The sequence below is a fragment of the Copadichromis virginalis genome, linkage group LG19, assembly GCF_057382275.1.
Source record: "Copadichromis virginalis isolate Kocher_CV1m ecotype Utaka linkage group LG19, C_Virginalis_male_GT1.1, whole genome shotgun sequence".
NCBI lineage: Eukaryota > Metazoa > Chordata > Actinopteri > Cichliformes > Cichlidae > Copadichromis > Copadichromis virginalis.
The window spans coordinates 34,203,342-34,224,151 of record NC_140636.1 but is presented as its reverse complement, the minus strand read 5'-3'; the positions used below and the strand labels follow the sequence as shown (position 1 = coordinate 34,224,151).

The window sequence follows — 20,810 nt, the reverse complement described above, 5'->3', positions numbered from 1 at the left end:
TGAAATTATCGGCGAAAAACACTGTATGTAATTAATTCAATAAAATCAAATGACTGACCTACACACTTAAATACACTGGCCTTTTACATGCATTTAGTATATCTAGAAATACAAAGCCGGACACACATGTGCACTCAGAGACACACAAACACTGTATGAGCATTAGTACAAGGGCTGGGCTGATTACATCTCCTTCACTGTCCTCATCAGGACCAGTGCAGATGACAGTCAGAGACGAGAGGCCTCAAACACACACAGCCACACACACATACTGTCAATACAATCTGCCTTATTCACGTCGCACACTCATATACTGTACTCCTAAAGACAAACACAAACAAACATGCAGAAACACACACACACACACAGTGACAGGCTCCTCAGGCTGCCTCAGAGCACCGGCAGGTCCCTGCCATTATCCCGTCCTCTACCCTAAACACGCAGTTTTAATTTCAAAGCTCTGATTAGCTGATGATTGCATGACAGCCGCCGACCAGGTTCCCTTTTCGCCCGGCTCCCAGACTGCAACTCAATCATGCCCAATTAGTGGGTCCCCAAACACTCTCTCTTATTAGAGGACTCATAATCGACTCATTGTGTCCTGATTTGGCAAATAAATCACTCTGGAGGCTGCTGACTACCCCACCACCACTCCTCCCCTTTTTCTCTCTCCCCCACTTCTCCCACTCTGTCTTTCACTGCCCACTCCCCTTCTTTTCCTTGTCCAAGGGTTCAGTGACAATGTTTTCAGGCACGCTTTTCATTGGAGCTAACAGTTTGAACAACGCCGGACTCCTTTTTTTCCCTTTTTTTTTTATTCCCCCTGAAGAATGAAGAATAATTTAGCAGCTAAGGCAAGGCAGGCAGCATGCGGGTGTCCTTGTCCTACAAGGTTAAGAATCCATTCCATCTGAGCAAGAAAGGAGTGAATTAAAATAAATGATGGCCAGATATTTACTGCGAGTTTGCAGATGAAGCCAAGATCCTCTGTTGGACCAGCAGGGCCTGGGTTGCCAGTGGCTCAGTGTAGCTCGTGCGACCTCTCTACACTCTCCCTGCTTAACTGGGGAATAACGCTCAATGTCACATTATTCCTAGCCTGCAACTGATATAATTATATATAGGAATATAAATAAATATGCCTATGAAAGTGTATGCTTGGGACATTGGGGCAATTTAGACAGAGGGGCATATATATGAAACTACTGGGTTGTGAAAAATAATTATAATCTAATTGAATGTGGGGAAAACGGAGCTTTGGAGACATGGACAAGGAGATTCTAGGGAGACCGGATAGGAAGTATAGAGATACTAATGTCCTTCAGCCTGGAGAACCAACCATCACAGGATTCCTTGGCTGAATTCTTTGCTCCATGCAGTTCCACGCGATAGAAATCCAACAGGGGAGCTTTACAGACTCAGCGGGTGGACCTGTTGGAGCCCAGAGGCTTGCAGAGCACTGGGAGGCCTGTGATGCTGCGTGTAAGCAGGAAACTGCATGACTGTGATGTAGTGGACTTATAGTCAGCATCTGAGAGAAGCTTTAGCAATGTCCCACTGTGACACGAACCCCCTTGTTCTGCTGCTCTCCTTTAACGAAATCAAACCAAGTCTTTTCACCTACATAGTCTCACCCGCCTCCATTCCACCAAGGGATATTTATTCTATGTGTGTGTGTGTTGAGTGGTCATTAGTCTCTGTTTACAGGAGAGAAATCCTGGCCAGCTGGCATGTGACGCGTGATGTGCCGCATTGTGGTCTACCACTGTGAGACCCCCGTGGCAGAGTCGTGGAGGCTCGGCAACCCCCTTCCCCAGGCGGGCCGCGGAGACCGCAGCGAGCCCTCGGCAGATGGAGCCTCCAGCGTTTCTCGTCTCTCATCCACAAGCAGCGAAGAGGTGGAGCAAACGCTGGAGGTGGGACTGGGCCTGGCCCCCATCCCAGATGCCAGGAGAAGGCCGAGACTCTGACGAAGCCCTGCTGGGAGGGTGCTGGGCCGGAACAGGTGCAGCCTCAGCCCCCTCTATCCCCCCTCTGTCAGCACCTCAGTGGTGGAGCCCACACTCGTTTCCTGTCCTCACTCCTTCTCATTCACACACTCGAAAGGTGTTGTAGGACTACATCCAGCCCCTCCCTCCACCCTGCAACAAATCCAGACACCGAAAAAAAAAAATCATAACCAGACAGTTCAGCAATAAGACGACTTAAAATCTTGTCACCTTCTGTCTTCTCTTTCAGAGGAACTAAATTACAAAGTACCAAGTTCACAGGATAGCTGACCCTCAGGGGGCAGACTGCAGAGTCGTGTTGACTCAGGAGTTTTTCCTCTCCTGGCTATGATCAACTCTTCAGCTGACCTCGCCGTTGCCAGGGGGCCAACGCAACCGCTTTCCCATCAGCCACTGCTTTATCCCCAGCAGCTACAAGACAAAGAGGTTCTGCTTTGTACCTTCTGTAGCCGGCATCCTGCATGATAGGAAGAGTTTATGACTGGGGAGGCTGGGAAAGGGAGGGCGGATGGGGAGGCCCAACAGCCCACCTTGACCTGTCCCTGCTCAAAGAACCTCGGTGAACTTACTCCCATCGCCCCTAGCCCCCCTTCCCCACATCCACAATGACCTGGCCACTCCAACCATCCCTGAGTTATTATCATAATTCCCCGGAAAGGCACTGTAAGGCATCTGTGTTTTACAGAATGTTTTGTGTTTTATTGCCTTTAAGTCACTCGTAGGCCAGCAGAGAGGGCCCACAATGATAAGAAAACCAGTCATGTGAAAAATGAAGGACCTTGCCTACAGGTCTGAGAGGTGAGGAAGGGAAATAATAAAATACATGACAAATGTGGAGCCTGACTGTATTTCATGTTCAAACCCTTGTCCTGTCCTGCCTTTTCCAACCCGCAGCGGTTCCAAAACATATGAGGGGTAATAAGAAGGAAATAATAATAATAATAATAATAATGATAAATGAATTCAGCCGATCTCTTTGTAACGAAGAGAACAGAAGCTCAGTTTCGTTGTTTTTTCTTGGTTTAAAAAAAAAAGAAAAAGAAAAAAGAAAAGAGACCATCCTAGCCTTCTCACTCCCCCTCCCAGGTCTTTTGACAACACCATGGCAGCAAGATACCCAGGGGCATTCCAAGCTGCCACCATCCCAGCCATTTCATGTCCGAGCCCACCTGGGGTAAACAAACGAAAAGAAAAGAAAAGAAATTGGTACTTCGAACGATAGAACATTAAGTAAAGAGTAAAAAAAAAAAAGTTCAGCCGTCAAACTTTAGGTCTTAAAAAATACCACTCTCATTGTCTCTTCTGTGAAGTAATTCCCCCTCCCCTCCTTTCCCCCCAAACACACACACACGAACCCCCCCCCCCCCCCGCGGGCTTTTAAAGGTGCAGTATAACTAATGAAAAATAAAACATCTGTTTAATCTGGCCATTTCAAAGGCAAATCCCCCTTTTGATCAAAAAATGATATTGATCTGACTGCCTTAGTGGTGTGTTGAGGATCTCTCCTTTAAACTTGAAATATCATGGAGTCTTTGTTGCGAATCAATACCGAGGTTGCTTTTTGAGGTTTGATTCAAAGGGCACGAGCTCCATTTGAATATGCTTGCATTTGCATGTATTATTTCTGGCTTCAGAATTCAAATTGACCTTGCATATATTTTTTTTTCTTTGTTATAAATTAATGAGTAAAACATGGCTTAAAAGCGGGGCATATCTTTCTGTTCTTGCTTTTTTTTCCTTTTAAACTGATAATCGTCCTCTTGTGGCTGGTTCGCGGCACCTGACTGATGCAGAGCTGGGCAGGTCACTGATAGGGAACCTGTTACAGGCACGCGGCCCCTGGTGGAATGAACCGGACCTAATATTGCTCTGAGCTTTAGCGTGTCTGTCCTCACCCCTCACTCTGTGTCTGAGGGGCCCCGGCATCGGGCTGAAGCTATCTCTACATCTCCCCATTTTCTTTAATTACACCTCAGCATATTGGATTTGAACCATATGGAAGGGAGATATTGAGAACAGATAAGATGTATAAACTCCTGTCAGCACCTTAGCATATTAGGTAGAGCTGGAAGGATATTATCTCTAGTCTATCCTTCCAATTAGTGCCCAATATCAAAATACATCAAGACAAGCCAGTCAACAGGGGCGGAGGGAAAAAACATTACATAAACGGACCTTTCTACTTTTTCTTCTTCTTTTAAAATACTGTTAAGCTTTTATTACTTCCTCTCATGTGTTTTCTTTGCCACAAAATGAAAAGTCGGTTCCAATGAGGGACCCAATAAAGACAAAGATAAATAGCCTACTTAAACCCAAAATAATTCACTGTGCTCAGCTGGGCCATGCTTGCCTTAAGGTTTCACAAACATTGCTGCTTTATAAATAAAGTTTAAAGTGAGAAAACTTCTTTTTTTACCCCATAAATTCTGGAAACCCTTTCCTCCAAAGTGTTTCCCATCAAATCAAAAATCATTACTGAGGCATTTCCAGTGAAATATCGGATTACGGAAGCACACGTCGGAGCAGTGTGGATGTTTTTTTGCAGCGGTAATGGCTCCATTATTTTAATAGAAAAATGTCAAGGGAAAAATAAATTGCACCCTAAACCCATGTGAGGCCTGTATCATCTGATCTGATATACACATAATCAACATGGCCTCAGACTCGGCTCACCTCCCGGCGACACCGTTTTCATCCAAAAGCCGCCACAAAGCTCTTAAAGAACACAATTGTCTTCCTCGCTGGAAATGATGCGTGCATTGCGCTTGTTTTGATGTGATTGAATCCACTGCACCCAGACAGTGAGAGGTCATCCTTAGCCTCGCTGCAGCATCAGGATATATACAGTATACACAGAGAGAGACATGGGGAGAATAAAGTAAGAGAGCAGCAGGATGAGGCAGTAGAGAGAGGTCACTTTGAGAAGCTGGATGCAAGCACATGCCAAACAGCAACTCTCTCTCTCCCTCTAATCCCCTCTCTGATCCACCGACGCCTGGGCCAATCATTTGAGGACGACCGCAACCCGTGATCACTGGGCCCTAATCTGAGTCCTCAGCCCGTCCGCGGTCCACCTCAGACAGCACCGGCTGGCTGCCAGCAGAGGAGTGGCAGGCTTAGCCTTCTCCAGAGAGACAGCTAGAGGTTGTCTCTACATGGATGGGCACTTCGCAGCTCGGCAGGGGCGGGAGGAAGGGGCAACGTAGCAGCTGCTCAGGGCATATGGGCAGAATTCATTAAGTCTGGCTAAATAAGCCAATTGTGGAGGCGGTAAAAAGTGTGCATTTGTATATCTGATAGACAAAAAAGAGAGAGAGAGAAAGCACTCACAGAATTTGAGGGCCCCACTTAAAAATTCTGCCACACACAAATATTCTGAGCACAAATATCCCGCGTGATAGCCTCGTCCTGAGGTATTACTCCTGATGAAGTTGATTCAAGGCCCACCAAACGAAAAAGAATCTGGATCTATTTGTGATGGGCAGTGATTGAGCTGTTGGATGCGTAGATTGTGTGCCCTTGAGGACTTTTCTGTGCATCTCCAAATGTCACGAGACCGCTCTCTGCCTCAGAAATAAACCTAATCACAATCTGTAAATGTTACAGCCGTTTCCCTAATAGACCCGGCCTGACTTTGGAGGTCTGCATTTATATTCGCACACATGAACCAAAGGCAAAACTGAATGCTGATACACATGATCGCCACATGTTGAAGCCACACGTTACGCCAACTGTGATCCCATTAGAACACAATGCCATTTTAAATTCATGCCATTGTCCTGGCCTTCTGGCTTTAAAGAAAACACACCTCACACTAGCAGCTGCCTTGTTCCTATCTCACATCTATTCCTCTTTATCCAGTAAAAAAGTATAATGTATGCTAATCCCCCAGGTGTCAATAGGAACTCTGTTCAATACATTTGAGATAATAGTGAAGAAGGGGTTGCTCCTATCGAAGAGCTGGAAGATAAAGTCAATGGCACAGTCAATAACAATAAGGTTGTAGGCTTTAATGAGGAATGTTAATTTGAACACAATCAAGTGGATTTCAGCTTAGCTGATTATCAACCTTGGACTTGTATGAAGGTGTTGATAATGCTGTTAGTAGAGTGGGAGAATTTTTATCTGTACCTGCTATTTTCACTTTGCCTTTTGGCTGTTTGAGTTAAAACTAACAAACTAAAAAAGTGAGCGAGTGAACTTAAAAAAGCAAAAGACAGGGTAAGGTAACACTGTACTGCTCCATGCACAGACAACTTTATTTATTTATAAAATTTACCAAATGCTGTACACACACTTTATACAAAATAACAGTAATTGAAGTTTGTAAGTTGATAGCCCTTCTCTGTAGTGGGATGTTCACTCCTACTAGAGCAACTTCATGTCTCAGTTCAAGCGTCCTCCTCGAGTTGCAGGCTACACAGCCAGCTCCTCACTCTCTCCTTGATCCCATTCCATCAGCAGCTCCGAGGACACCTCTGTAAACAGATGATCCCATTCCCAGCTCACATCATCCTGCAGAGCAAAAGAGAGACAGAAGAAAAGAAGAATTAGAGAGGCAGAGCGAGACATACCAAGAAAGTGAGTACGGGGAATAGAGAGTGGTGGGGGGGAGCAGAGGGTGTTAATGTACACATCATAAATCTTGATTACCTGAGAGACAGACAGCAACCTCCCCTGGTGCTCAAGAAACAGCTGGACAGGCCTTTCGTTGGGAGCTCACAAGCTATATTTACTAAAAATTCACTCACCTCCCTCACCTCCTGCTCGGGTGCTAAAACCTTGGTGAGTAGCTTCAAGTCGATCTCTCCATCCTGAGGAAACAGTGCAGTAAAATTCACTTAGCTTGCACAAACAGAGGTGATGAGAGTTGCCACCTTGAAGAGAAGGCGCAGGAGAACATTGAAGGTATTTTTAAAAAAATAAGGTGTCTTTGACTCACTAAGGTTTGGAATGCAGAATAATTCTTCAGATCATTGTCCAGATCTCTGTAGGTCATTACTCGGTTCACCTGAACACTAACAGAGTGACAGGAAGTCAGGCTTCTGATGCACTTATACTGTAAACAAACTTGTATTTCGGTGAAAACAGCATGTCACAGAGAAAATCCTGCTTTCAGAATACATGCAAAGCAAGACTGCAAAGTGGCTTAGATGAGCTTGAAGTTTTCACACACTTAAGCTCTAAGATTTCAAGCAAAGGCCAGAGAGAGCAGGAGATGGTTGCCAAGTGTTAAACACTTTAAATTGAAACCCAGCTGCTTATCTGTGGGTTGGAATTAAGTGGGGGGGCTCTCAAAGTGGCCGGGGCCTAGCAGTGCATGCCAGTCCTACTTACTGCACATTACACGCTACATTGCCCTCGCAATGAGTTCAATGTGGATATTATCTCGCACAGAGAGCAAGCCCCAGCCTAATAACCTCCACCGCTGTCATAGCCTTGCAACATATTCGACACATGTCGACGTGTCTCTCACTGCCCTGTAAATCAAAGGGCCCGGTTAGTAAGGACCCTGGCAAGAGAGTTGCATAAATCACACCCAACTGTTATTTCTCCATTTCAGCCTGATATAGCAAAGGCACTCTGCAACAGCATCAATGGAGGACAGTTAACATGAAAGACACTAGAATAGTCTACTGAGCCACTGCTCTGTGCATGGACAGAGGTTTAAGATCATAGAGTTGGGGCTCTGTAAGTCACACTCTGTGTGTGTGTGTGTGTGTGTGTGTGTGTGTGTGTGTGTGTCCAAAGTGATTAAGTGGTTTGAAAGTGTTTACAGTTTAAGGAATTAACTACCATGGTGGAGCTGCAATTTGCATGGTGAGATCTTCTTCTTGCACTTCATCCAGATCAGGAATCGTTGGGATGTCTAAATACACACAATAAAAAAAGCAGAGTCCATCTGATACATTTGTAGAAGTGGCACATTTAAGAACATCAAATAATCATCAAACGACCATTTAGTATTCTTACCAATACAAACACATTGTTTAAATTACTGTAAATTCCCTGTGGACGGCTGCTAGAAGGTTACGTGCCTGTAAGCGGCACTTCCTCCCCTCCCTCTTGTGTGCTACATCCACATAAGAGCTGCCCTGTCACAATAGCCATGCGGCCATGAATATTCAGAAGGCAAGGCAGCAGCTCATCCTGCTGTGAGAGGGGTGCTGGTCAGGGGCTCCCCAGAAAGCACCCCCTGCTACCTTAGCATTTGGGCCCTGTCAGTGCCGCCCACCCCCAGGACCTGCGGTGGCCGGTAGGCCGACCTCCATGTCCACTCTGCCACTCCGACTGGAGCGGTATCCAGCCATGTGCACGAGTATTTGCTTGCGGGCCCATCTGTGTGGGGTCGGAAGTCACAGTGCGGCCTGGCAGGGGCTGCGGTGCCAGGAGCCGCCAGCCCGCTGCTCAAACAGTGGGAACCCGCTTTAATTGGCAAAACGCAACAGGACAGAGGATGGCTTCACTCCCAAGAAGGAGAGGGCAAACTTTCACAGCATTTTTCAGATGGACATATCAAGGCAGGGAAATAAGAGAGGGATGGAGAGTAGTCTGGATAGCTGGACATAAGCAGTAAAGAGACAGAAAAGTCTCTCCAACGATTTTATAGTGAGTAAGTTGCCGCTTGTTGACAGAAAAGGTGCCTGTACAGATAACAAACAATATATATTTCAAAAAAAATAAAAAGTACAGTAGAGGCTTTACAGGTGTCCCAGCTTTGGGTGTGATGTGTCTTTCCTGAAAAGTATTTTTCTGGTGTGGCAGCAAAGTGCACATCCTTATTAGCTCTAGAGCAGAGTGTGGACAGTGACAGAGAAAGAAAGTGGGGGAGTGGAAGCGAGGGAAAAGAGACCTGACAGATAGCGAGAGAAAAAGAGAGAGCTGGACTGCATGAAGAGGGTTGTCAGTAATCTCTAACCACAGTACTGCACCCTGAGGGGAAAGTCAATAGAGGAGCTAAATAGAGGTGAGGAGATGGAAGTCTGCATCTGATGTGAGGAAATATCTTGGCATCTATGTCACCATTCCTTCAAAATAGCCCCTAAAAAAAAGAATTCAAGCAAACATAAATTTAGATGTAAGAAGGAGAAAAATATTTTGATTCTGAACATTCTGAGATGGATAAATCCTAAAAAAAAAAAAGAGTAGACCGGTCAAAACCTTACCCCCCAAGTTTTGCTGAAGCCCAAAAGCCTCACACTCTGCCGATAACTTATTTCTTTCTCTTTTTTTAATTAAACCAAATTAAAAATGCCATGCTCGTTTAGCCGCTGACAAGATTCATCTGTGTTTCTGATATCCAAATAAATGCGGGCGCAGGTATTTCATATTCATGAGGCCCCGGTGACACTTTGTCCTCTCATTTACAAAGCACAGCGTTCAGCAGAATCCGTCCCCCCTGGACCCCCAATCAAATTTAATGGTCTTAGTGCAATGACATCAAAAAGCTTTGCCATCCAGCTCTGCAAACAGCTTCCTGTGTTGTCTATCTGTCCACACACACACTCTCTTTCTTTCCATTTCAGCGAGTAACGCACTAATAACACACTCCGTGAGAGTTCGACGTGAAGCACGGAAGCATATGCTGTCTATGTGCAAACTCTATTATTAAGAGAAAAAAAAGCAACAACATTTTTTAAAACGAGCTTCAAATCCAACCTATTACTAGAGGTCAAGTGGCCCATAAAAGCAGCTGCAAACAAGCCAATGTTTTCTTCCAACGCAAAGGGCAACTCCATCAGGACGAGCATATTTCCCTCAGCATGGCACGCATTATCCATGCTGGCTTCCTTCACTCAGCTGGACATGTATCAAGGTGGCTTTTGTCTGGCAGCGAGAGGCCACGCGTATTCTTATTACACGGCCGCGTCCGGCTTCCTCGCTGAAGCATGTAAATATCAAAAGGGGATAATTTGCTGTGAATGTAGACATACTCCCGGCAGCACATGCCAGTCAGCGACTCTGGCAAACGGGCCGTGTCCTCGCCTTACTTCGGACCCCTATAATCTACGCAGGGGTCCAGTCGAATGATTACCCAGCCAGAGAATCCATTTGAAAGGCTTACGGGACAGCAACAGTCAACACGTCACAGTTTAAGTGGGAGACGGTGAGACATGAAATAGATGAGTGTCTTTGCGACACTGGTGCTATTTTATGTGACCAGCAGGAGGCTGTGGGGGCAGCTGATAGGGAGAAGGGAGCAGGGGACTGGGGCTAGCCTGGCCTTCTCTCCCTCTGTCTCTCTCTGTGCTTGTAGCCAGTGGACATAAGGGATAAGGGTAGGGGACATAATCAAGATCGGAGGGGCTATCTCACTAACCCTCAGCACTGTAATTTCCAATACCCCTGCCTCCAGCTCTGTATTAAGAGGTCTCCCTTCACAGAGTAATAATCTTTCCAGCGGCATTAACTGCAAGAGAACCAAACCTCTGGACCCTTCAATCAACTGTCCATTTTAGCCAGTGTGCCGACAATATCGAGTACAATCGTGTGTGTACAAACAATATAGAAGTACATTAATTACATGTATATAAAAAACAGTTTCTGAAATTGAAATTCAATAGTTATTATTGCCCTGTAACATCATTTGTATTTTGGAATAGATTTCTACTTTTTAAATTAAGCAAATAAAACACATCAGAAAAATACAACTGAGTGGAATTACCAAGAGTTATTAATAAATAATACAGTTTAAAATCTCTGCATGTCATTGTGACAACATTGGTACTCTTTAAACTCAGCAGATTCATGAACAAAGAATTAAACATGAATTCTCGTCATCTTCTCAAAAGTCACTCTACAGCGTACTAGGTATTTTTTTCATCTTCTTCTTATTAATCGTAGTAGTATTCTTATTTTATTTCCTAATAAAATGACAATATGGCTGTTTTAACAGAAAAGGTTTTCAATTTGTTCATGTGCACGTCTCTCAGCATGCATGCCAACTAATATTAACTTAGCCTATTTAACCCTGTTCCATTACTGCTTTGCACTGCAAAATGTTGCATTTATCTTCAGCAGCACCTTGCTGAAAATTCCTCCCTCAGTCCAAACATTGTTTGTGGTGCACACGAGCCCTCAGGTCACTTAGTCAATGCAGCAGTGTTACCACTGGATCTGTATTCAACAGCACCAGTCTGACACTTTGTGTCCATGTGTGTGCATTTTGTGATTAACTGTGTTGTTCTGGCTGATGGCTGGACAACCTCAACTCTCCATCAAATGAGCATATTCCCTCATCACGTTAATCAAAAGGACCGCGCTCATACTTTCAGTGGTCAAAGTCAGCGTTCTAACACACAAATCCATGCTATATTCAGGGAGAAATATGGTTTGAGCACCAGTGAAAAGCAATGATCTGACCGCCTGCTTATCTGCTCTACTTTCTGAGGATGAATGTGCCGGTGAGGCACTGGAGGGCTCCACTTTGCCCGTAAGGAGGCACAGAGAGTGAGGATTGCAAGGGTGCTCTTACCTCCTTCATCATCTGATCCCTGGGGAGTTTGTGGTCGCAGACGGCGGCTGTAGAAACAGGAAGTATGAGAGCATGAATTATTTAATGCTTTCAAACCCTATCTTAACAGTCATCATAGGGAGTGAGTGAGTGAGTTGGCTCCTAGACTTTTCTTTGATGATGGGCCTGTTTTTGTTCTTTCTTATGATAGGTAGGGTGCTTGTTCAGCTTCCTACAGTCTGAGTCAGACTTTAGAATAACAGCCTCTGACAAAGCTGCTATGAGACACACAGTTGTGCTGTCTGGGTTAACACAGCCTGACTGTCCTAGACAAGATCACCTCTAAGAATTAAAAAAAAAAAACCCAGCTGGAGGCACAGTCTGAATAAGTATTGTTAAGACAAGACAATTGTGACAGAAGCAGAACCTAAGGGATTTTTCGGCAGAGTAACATCATCACTTTCACACAAAGCCTCTGTCTCACTATAGCCATCCAGGCACCAAGCTCCAGCTGCAATGATGAGTCAAACATAGGACTATGTCCTCTACCTGCCTCTTCTCATGTGGATGCCTATTCTGGTCACACAATTGTGTGAGGGTGGGTGGAAGGGACTAGAATAACAGGGAAACAGCAGTAAAAGTGACGGCAACTCAGTCATGCTGGATTTTAATCATATTAAGTGATTGTTCTTGGAAAGGCGAGGATTAGTTACGACCAAGGACAACTGGGGAAGTAGAGTGCCATTTCCACTTTACTGCGAAAAGAACAAAAATTTAAACTGGCCTATTTTTATACCACAAGTGCTGACAGTTATGAAAGTCATCTGACAGCTGAAAGAATAAAATATTGTTCCTACTTACTCTTCGAGGTCCTCAGCTGCAGGTCTTCTCGAAGATCTGTACGTCACCAGAGAAAAATAATTTTCACACAAATTTAATAACACACACATATTAAATTGTATTTCTTTCAAACTAACAGTAGGCATATCTTTTTCATCCGTGTTAGTGGAGTAGACAGTAGTTGTCTTCTGTTTTCTCAGCCTATAATACCAGTTTAACAGCCTCAGCAACTATTTACAGACTTCTCTCCATTTATTTTCCCTCAGTATGAAAAGATGCACGCTGGCATACCAAAAATGCAGCATTATTAATATGCAAAGCATATAATCACACAAATGCAGGAATAAAACAAAACATTGTAAGTTATGTGTATTTTTTAAAGCATACCCAAAATTTTTTTTCCAATATCATTTTTAATCTTCCTTCATAGAGCTAAATACATTTGTTGGTTCTCCTGGTTGAGTAGTGACCCCTAGTGGTTTTAAAGGTGATTCAATCAACCTTTTACTTCTTTTTTCTTTTAATTCTTTAGCATGTCCAAAACTCAAGAGCACAAGCAGCTATTATGTGCAGATCGATACAAAGCTCATACTTAAATCCATAAATAAATCCTTTTGTATTTTTATCAAGAACAAGTATTAAGAGGTTCTTATAAAAATAAATCTGTCCCAACATTGGGACAATAACGACAATGGCAACAAATAAGAACATTTATTCATAGCTTGTTTTTCAAAGGTGATATCTTATCATCTTTTTTCACCATGAGGATTTCATTTCCTGTTGATCTGCCTGAGGTTAATTTATTTTTTTGGCAGGAGGGGGTGTTGGTATTAAAGGATGTTTTTCCTGGTTGAAGTTATGGGTCTAAGTTCATAGGATGATGTGGTATGATTTTTTTTAATCACAGATCACAAAACCTGCGAATCCAAAGTGAAGCTTTAACAACGTAATGAAATTGACTGGACTATAAGTCCTATATCTTATATTATATTGTTATGAGTAGCGTTAATAATATTTTTTTCCAGTAAGAAAAATTATCTTAAACACTTCATCTTGCCAGTTCTCTGCTCATTTACTGCTTTGTCCATCTTTTGCACACTATCTGCGGCCAAACCAGCTGATCTGAAGCCAGCAGAGTCCAATCAGGAGAGCGAGAGAGGAGCTGAGGGAGCCTACCTGCCTGCCCTTGGATGGTGTCCTGTCTGTGGGGCGGGGGTGGCGACACTTAAGACACATTACAGGCCCCTTGATTAAGACTCATGTAAGGCAAAGCGATAGACATGGTAAAACTGTCTGGAAAAAGTTGTTAGGGATAAAATATATTGTGACAACCTGGTTTCAAAGGTTCATCAATAAACTGACAGATCATTTAGTGTCAATTAGAAGTGATAGATCGACAAATCCTGGGATTTCTGCGCTGGGATTAGTGGGAGGAGGGCGGTGGTGATTGAGCATGAGGGGTGACATTGAAGGGAAAAGTCCTTGCTGGTTCCAGGGGGGACCATTACTTACTTTGTTTCAGAGAGGATCAATGCACGTGCAAACCCCTTTTACACCTCCTGTATTTCAATCACTTTGAGACCGGGAATCAAGCGGGGGTTACGCAAAAGCGGAGAAGCGACACGCTGACCTTCTGCGAGAAAGGAAAGATCTATTGAGTTTGCCGTTCTCCCTGCTTGCACTAACGGTGCAGCAAACTACGCAAATAAATACAATTGACTCAGCCTGTTCACTTCAATGCATCTCCTGTGCTCCCACTTCCACTGACCGAGCAAAAGAAGCACAATGGCAGTTGGAAGAACAAACTGTTCTACAGTGTATTAAAACATCTCATATTGAGTCAGTGAAGGAGAATATTGCGATTTAGATGTGTTAGTCTGAGACGAAGCCTTTTGGCAAACACCTTCCATCTGTTCAACATATTTCATGAATTCTCCATGTTGTGATCCTTGTGTAAAGAGCAGACTGCAGTGGTAAGGGGTGATTAAGTGGCTTGAACCCCCATGATGAAGTGGCTAGCTGACTAACAGTGCCCTCCTGTGGCTGATGCATTAACCATGTCAATTACCGCCTTGCTCACAGATGAAGACGAATGGAGAGTTGCCTGCTCAGACAGGCTCCCTCTAACCTTGTTGATTCACAGCCCGAGTGCCAAATATGCACTGATAAATAAGCTCATTCAACAGCATGAGAGTTCATTAATAACACATAAAACAAGACCACGGCTTGGAGTCCCAGCTTAGTTTCATTATAGTCGCAAGAGATGGAGGGGGCGAACGTGAAAATACGTACTTGGCAGAACCAGATCCAGAGCTGTCCTCTGCCCAGCCGCCCTGTCGCCGGGCTGGTTTAGGAGGAGGGCCCTGGAAGGAGGAAGAACTTCAATAACAGCTTCACTGAATATCTACTCACCCACACTCACGATAAGTAAATACATATGAAAGCATTCAAACTCCTATGAGGCTTTAGTCTCGGAAAATATAGCACAGAAGCGGCATGTTTTCATTAGATGTTGGGGTAAACTTGATCAGAATCAGTGGCCTCATGTTAAACACACATTTCATAAATAGGTATTCCAAAATTGAAGCATTCATCCACAAATTGTTAAGAAAAAAGAAACTGTCTTGTTAAGGTATGCTGATCGAACCACCTGTGGAGTAAACAACATTCCTGATCTGCTGAGCAAAGGATCGTCTACTGCAGCGGTCCCCAACCTTTTTTGCGTCACGGACCGGTTTATGTCCAACAATATTTTCATGGACCGGCCATTAAGGTGTCGCGGATAAATACAACAAAATAAATCCAGAACCGGTACCAAAAAAGAAGATTTATACATAACACACGGAAAAAGACCCAGGGAAACTGAGTTAACAATAAAAACAATTTAAAAAAAAATTAAAAAAACGCTAAAAGGCGAAACCATGAATTTCACACCCAAGGCCCGGTACCAAACGACTCACGGACCGATACCGGTTCATGGCCCAGGGTTGGGGACCGCTTGTCTACTGCATGTGCGCTAAATAGTTTAGTTTATTATAGTTTTCAGCAGTAACCATTTGAAGCATTAGAACGTATAGAGCAGAGTGTGGGAATTAAGTCTGACCCTAAAACTGAGCCAGAGGGGAAAAAAATGACCTCCCACTCTGTCTACTTCTTTGATTCTGAAAATAGTAAACGGAGTAAGAATCTTGATCCTGAGACCGGGACCCTGAGGCCAGCGTTTGAATGAATAAATTCCTCAGCGCGCACAAGGGTGGGCACTAGACAAATGAATTAGGGAAAAAGAGGGACAACATTTCTCATTACTAAATTGGGTCTGCAGAGGACAAAGTGTTCGTGAAGAATTTCTTTCATTTATGATGAAAGAGGAAATAATCTTTCATGGCTGGTTCCTTTACTGAAGCCATTTATAAATCTGAATGTCACCATTAAGCAGGGCAGAGGGAGGGGGAGCCCACTCTGCTCCACTGTATATTACCATTAATCGAGAGAGCTGAGGCTGAACGAGCTCCCTCAACTTTGTGCAATTAGTAACTGTCTCTTTAATAGGAACAAAAAAGGGATTACAATTATGGAGGCTTTTTTAGAGCAGCATTTAAACATTTTTTTCACATGATGTGAAATCTCTTTGATGTTTCATATGTGGCATTTCAACAATGGAGAATTTTCATAAGGGATGAGATAATAAGGTCAAGTGCATCCTGTGTGCAATAAATGTATCCTGTGGCAGTTATTTCACTCAACAAAAATGGGGAGGACCAAAATAGTCCTGAGAAACAAAACAAAAACTGCGAGCATCCAATTCCTCATGACCAAATATGAAGCTCACAGCTGTAGTAAAATAGTTATGGCTATTACGCCAATTAGCTTAGGCCTTAAGGTTTCTAATTTGGGATTCTATGACGGTCTCTAGGGCGAGGAACTTGTAGTGACCGAACTCTATGAGCCCATAAAAGCAATGAGTCTTTGTTTAAAAGGATGTCGGGAATGCGACCAATCAGTTGGGTATTTCGGGCAGAAGAGAACGGGTTTGATAAACGAAGACTGCAAAAACGCCACCCAGTCGCACAACACTCTGGAAAAATGTACTGCATGTGCACAGCAGGTCAGAGAGGGCGCGAGAATACCGGTTCATACATTAGGAAAGTTGGCCTAATTTGGGAAGATTAGCCTAAAGCAAGGGCATTGCTGGAATATTTGCTCTGGGAATGCTGGCTGGTTTACAGTTTGCCAATCCAGGAGATGTGACTGATCCTATAAATGCCAACGACAGTGAAGTGATTTGTTGTATTTCAACTGTCACTTATGATCTGATTTCTTATGATTACATGCAACATGATTCAAGGGCAACAAGAAGCAAACTTTACAATGAAAACTGTGCCATGACTTGAAGTGATTTGTGTAAAAAAGGCACTTGTAGAAAGAGAGGATTTATCAGTTGCTGGTGATACTAAATAAGCCAACTGAAGACAACTACAATGTTTTGTGACTCACAAGGTTAAAAGGATTTAGAGTTTATATGAAGTAACACTTCAAACCCTTAATGCAACACATAAGAGCCAACATATACAGGCCAACAAATAAAGAGCAGCTATTCTGAGTGTTTCGGAGCACTTTAAAACCTGCTAAAGTAGAAAAACAGCAACTCAAACATCTCATCACCTGCATTATGCACTCCAATCAAACTTTATACCATGTGTGTCAAGCTGGCTCTTCGAGGTGAGCTGTAATTTGAGTCCTATCAAATCTAATCAGATGAACTGAAGTAAAACACTTCATGATAAAAGAAATGTAAGATAACCGGAAATGGTATAAAGTTGATAAGCTGAGCATTAGGACTAGAAGCCATGCAAAGTCATCGCTTAATTTATGCTACCTACCTCATCATCATCCTGTAATTCATGTATGAGACAAGACCAAAATGCATATTTATGACCTTGTAAATGAATGTTATAACACGCAGAGGTTTATTATCACATGATTGCATACCTCTCCTGCTGAAGCAGAGGTGGAGGACTTCCTTATGTGACGAGTCTCTTCAAACGATGACTGGTGTGCCGCAGGGCGAGCTCTTCGTCCAGACTTGGCAACCTGGGAAATGTGTGTAATTTCAACATGTAAAACCACTGTATGTGACAGACATTAGCACAGTTATTTGGGGTTTATAAAATAATTTGTGGTTTTAATTTGCTTTAACTGTCACATTAAATGTTTTCTGAAAATGGGATGGGAATCAAGAACGGGTTCCAGTTAAAAGGAGGTTCCAAACGGTCTAATTCTCTGGAAACTTCTGCATCCAACCTTATCAATTCCTGGCATGTTTTCTTTTTTCCAACAGCTGCACATTGCTAAACAATGACGTCAAATTCATGGAAGTGGAGCTTTTGCACACCTGAGTCATTTGTTTTCCACTCATGCACACATGTACAGATTTTAAAGATTTGAAATGATGTCAAAAATCTGAAATAGCTGTTTGCTTTTTTTTCTCCACAATAACTTCAGAATATTTTACGAAGCCATGAAAACTTTTACCTCCATACTATGAAAACGTCCGGTGGGTCAGTGGTGTAGTGTTTTCAACATTCCCCTAACATCCTGGGAAAACCCATATGGAAAAGAAATAGTAAAAACTTACATGATTTACTCATGAAAGTGGCCACTTTCTCATTACTTTCATATATTGTTTTAGTAAGTATCCAAAACATACAAGTTTCATTATATAATTCTTCAAGGGATCTTATATCTGTTTTCACTCTTGTATGCTTTTCATACAAGTTTCACACAAGACGGATACAAACTTTATAAGATCTATATATATCTTTTCCATATGGGAAAACACAACCCAGCCTCAGACAGTCATAAGATAAGGATAAATTGGAGGGTTGTGTCAGAAAGGACCGTTTTTGTAAACTCTGTGCCATATCCCATATGTGGATCCATTTGCTGTAGTACCTACTGGGAATAACCGAGCAGCTAGAAGTACTACACCACTGTGAACATTTTACAGGTCCTAGGAGCAAGAAAGCAGCAGAAGGTCAAAATTTGGTGCTTTTTGATTTGGTTTATTCAGCCCTCATCACTTCTTAAGTACAAGAGATGCACAAGAAATTGTCTGGAATAAAAGAAAATAAAGGTACAGTGAGTAATTTTTTGAGGTTACAGAAAAAAGACAATGTAGTACTATAAATATACACTGAATAGTGTTTATCTGTGTCTTCCAACAAATTGATGTGTTTTCATAAACTAAAATAATTAGGTTTTTGGAAGTTCCCACATTGCCCCGCCATCTTGAATAAAGTGGCCGAGATGGACATCGTACTTCTGCCTAATTGCTTTTTATGTATGTTGCAGAAGACTGGCCAAAATGAAAACACCATATAAGACACTTTTAATTTAAAGATCAAAAATAGATGTTTCATATTATATGTGGCCATTTAACACTTTCACATGTAGATTTTTCATATCTTTCTCATTATGTCCTTCCCTGCCATCAGTGCAGTCTCTTCTCCCTTATTTCCCCTTCTTCCTCCTCACCTCAATCCTGATCCTCTAACACATGAAAACATGCTAATTTATTCCTAATATTGTCGCAATTACTTACTATCAGAAGATTAGACATGGGACCCTCCCATCTCCAGACAAGTGACAGTAGAAAACTGTTTTCTACTGTCATTGCTCCAGACAGCTGACAACAAGCCGGCTAAACAACAACAACAGCTGGATATAAGCTAACATTATGCCAGCTAATGTTAGGCTCAAGTGTCCTTAAACAAATCACACCTTCCTTCTTGACAGCAGATTATGTACCAATTTGCAATCTACTAATATCTCATGGTGAGATTTTAAAACACTGTACCTTTAAGCAGTTTTAAAAACAGCGCCCACTCCAAATATTACAATCTGAAACCAAAATGTTATTTTGGTTCAGCATGACATTTTCTACAACTTTGAGGATCAATATCTTTCCACAGATCATTGTTCAAATAGCAAAACTGTATCAAAGTAATGTCTATGATGTAAAGTAACAGAAACAAAGATACATTTTTACCTACATTCTGATACCAGGCTCATCTTCTAGTCATGATTCTTTCGGTTTCAACATAATCACTTCTTACCACTCCCATTTAATCTGACACATAGTATAATTCAAATGAAACATTGTCTTTTTGTCAACTAAAAGTGGTTGGTCTTATTTCAGATTTGAAGTCATGTTTTCTGTGTAGTTTATAGAAATGTGAACGTGTGTGAACCACAAGCACCAACAAAAAGAGATGAGTGTATCCCCGAAACATTATCAGGACAGCAGGCATTCTTGCCTTTTATGGAGAAAACCGGTAGCAGTGGGAACACAGTATGCATGCTCCCTGTACGTTTTCTGAGGGAGTAATGCCAGACACAGAACCAGGTCAGAGTTTACACGGAGCTACCAAAACACTGAGCTATGCTTGTGGGGGAAATTTCAGCTAGCATCATCTGTGGCTAACCCCGAAGTTAAAGTTAGCTGAATACGCAGACAAACCTTCCCGCTGCCAGTGCTCAAAAACAGTGAATGATGATGATTCTGAGCAGGTAACTGACAGGTTAAACTGGCATATCATTTACTGACTGGCTATTACTGATGCTCGCATTAGCGAAACAGAAAGCTAATTAGCTAACTAGCATCGCTGCACCGTCATACAGTGCCCACAACTCAGCTCAGAATGAATGCTACTTTCCTCCCATTACCTTGCTATGTGCATTTTAATGATATAAGACCCTACTTACATTTCTTGCCGTTCCACCATCTTCTTGTTGGAAATTATCGTCCATTTTTTTCCTCCTACCAGCTAGTTCACCTTCTTCCTGGATACCACCAGGCGTCACACAGCAACGCTCTCCATGGTAACGCAAATCAGGAGGAAAGTGCCTTTGGACCGCCCCAAATATCGTTAGTAAGTAAACAAACAAACAAACAAACAAATAGATGCGTGTATTGATATTGATAGGGAATCTGCTATAATGCCCCTACTGCTCGTTTGTATGTGAGAACGTATATAAAGTAATGATAACAATGTTTCCTTGTACTACTGGAGCTCCCCAGACATTACTGTTGAATAAATAAGACGCCTACTCCGAATATATGCCCCATTTTTCTCTCTGATTTAATGGTGAGTCAACAGATAATTATGGTGTGTCCAAAAAATAAAAAATAATTTTAAAAAAAATCCTTGGATAATTACGTCCGGAAATACAAACAAACAAGCAAATATATATATATATTTAAAACTCATAATATGAATTCATTTTTAAGAGTAAAAATTACATCACTAAAGAAAAACAGGAGGTATTGTTGTCGCTTTTTATTTTTATATTTATTTTGTTTGTTTCTTTGTTTTGTTGTTGTTTTTTTCTAAATGGATAAAGTGATACTCTTGTCCTCAGTGCAAAATATCTCATTTGAGGACGCAGGCAAAAAATAAAGATGAAATCAAATTGTACCTTCAATTCCCCGCGTGGTCCGCGAGATG

At 42.5% G+C, this 20,810-nt stretch overlaps 1 protein-coding gene across 4 annotated transcripts; it reads right to left on the bottom strand.

Annotated features, from left to right (window-relative positions):
• Window positions 1–6,231: 6,231 nt before the first annotated feature.
• Window positions 6,232–20,199, bottom strand: ift43 (intraflagellar transport 43 homolog (Chlamydomonas)). 4 transcript variants are annotated; one of them, XM_085441603.1, is made up of 10 exons: window positions 20,068–20,197; window positions 17,293–17,394; window positions 14,596–14,666; window positions 13,480–13,527; window positions 12,325–12,360; window positions 11,485–11,531; window positions 7,806–7,878; window positions 6,952–7,027; window positions 6,761–6,823; window positions 6,232–6,524 (listed from the first exon to the last, which is right to left on the bottom strand). In XM_085441603.1, the coding sequence occupies exons 1-10, from the start codon at window positions 20,110–20,112 to the stop codon at window positions 6,426–6,428; spliced, it is 660 nt and encodes a 219-aa protein (XP_085297729.1). In that variant the 5' UTR covers window positions 20,113–20,197; the 3' UTR covers window positions 6,232–6,425. The 4 variants fall into 4 exon arrangements, with proteins under 4 accessions (XP_085297729.1, XP_085297731.1, XP_085297732.1 ...); XM_085441605.1 differs by lacking the exon at window positions 20,068–20,197 and adding an exon at window positions 17,836–17,878; XM_085441606.1 differs by lacking the exon at window positions 13,480–13,527 and having other exon boundaries at window positions 20,068–20,196.
• Window positions 20,200–20,810: the final 611 nt, after the last annotated feature.

Bases quoted from the DNA above. Each gene is read 5' to 3' on its own strand.
- ift43 (XM_085441602.1), bottom strand. From the start codon at position 20,112: ATGGACGATAATTTCCAACAAGAAGATGGTGGAACGGCAAGAAAT. The intron at 17,395-20,067 runs GTAAGTAGGGTC...CACATTTCCCAG, and splicing joins ATGGTGGAACGGCAAGAAAT to GTTGCCAAGTCTGGACGAAG. The intron at 7,028-7,805 runs GTAGTTAATTCC...TCACTCTGTTAG, and splicing joins CAAATTGCAGCTCCACCATG to TGTTCAGGTGAACCGAGTAA.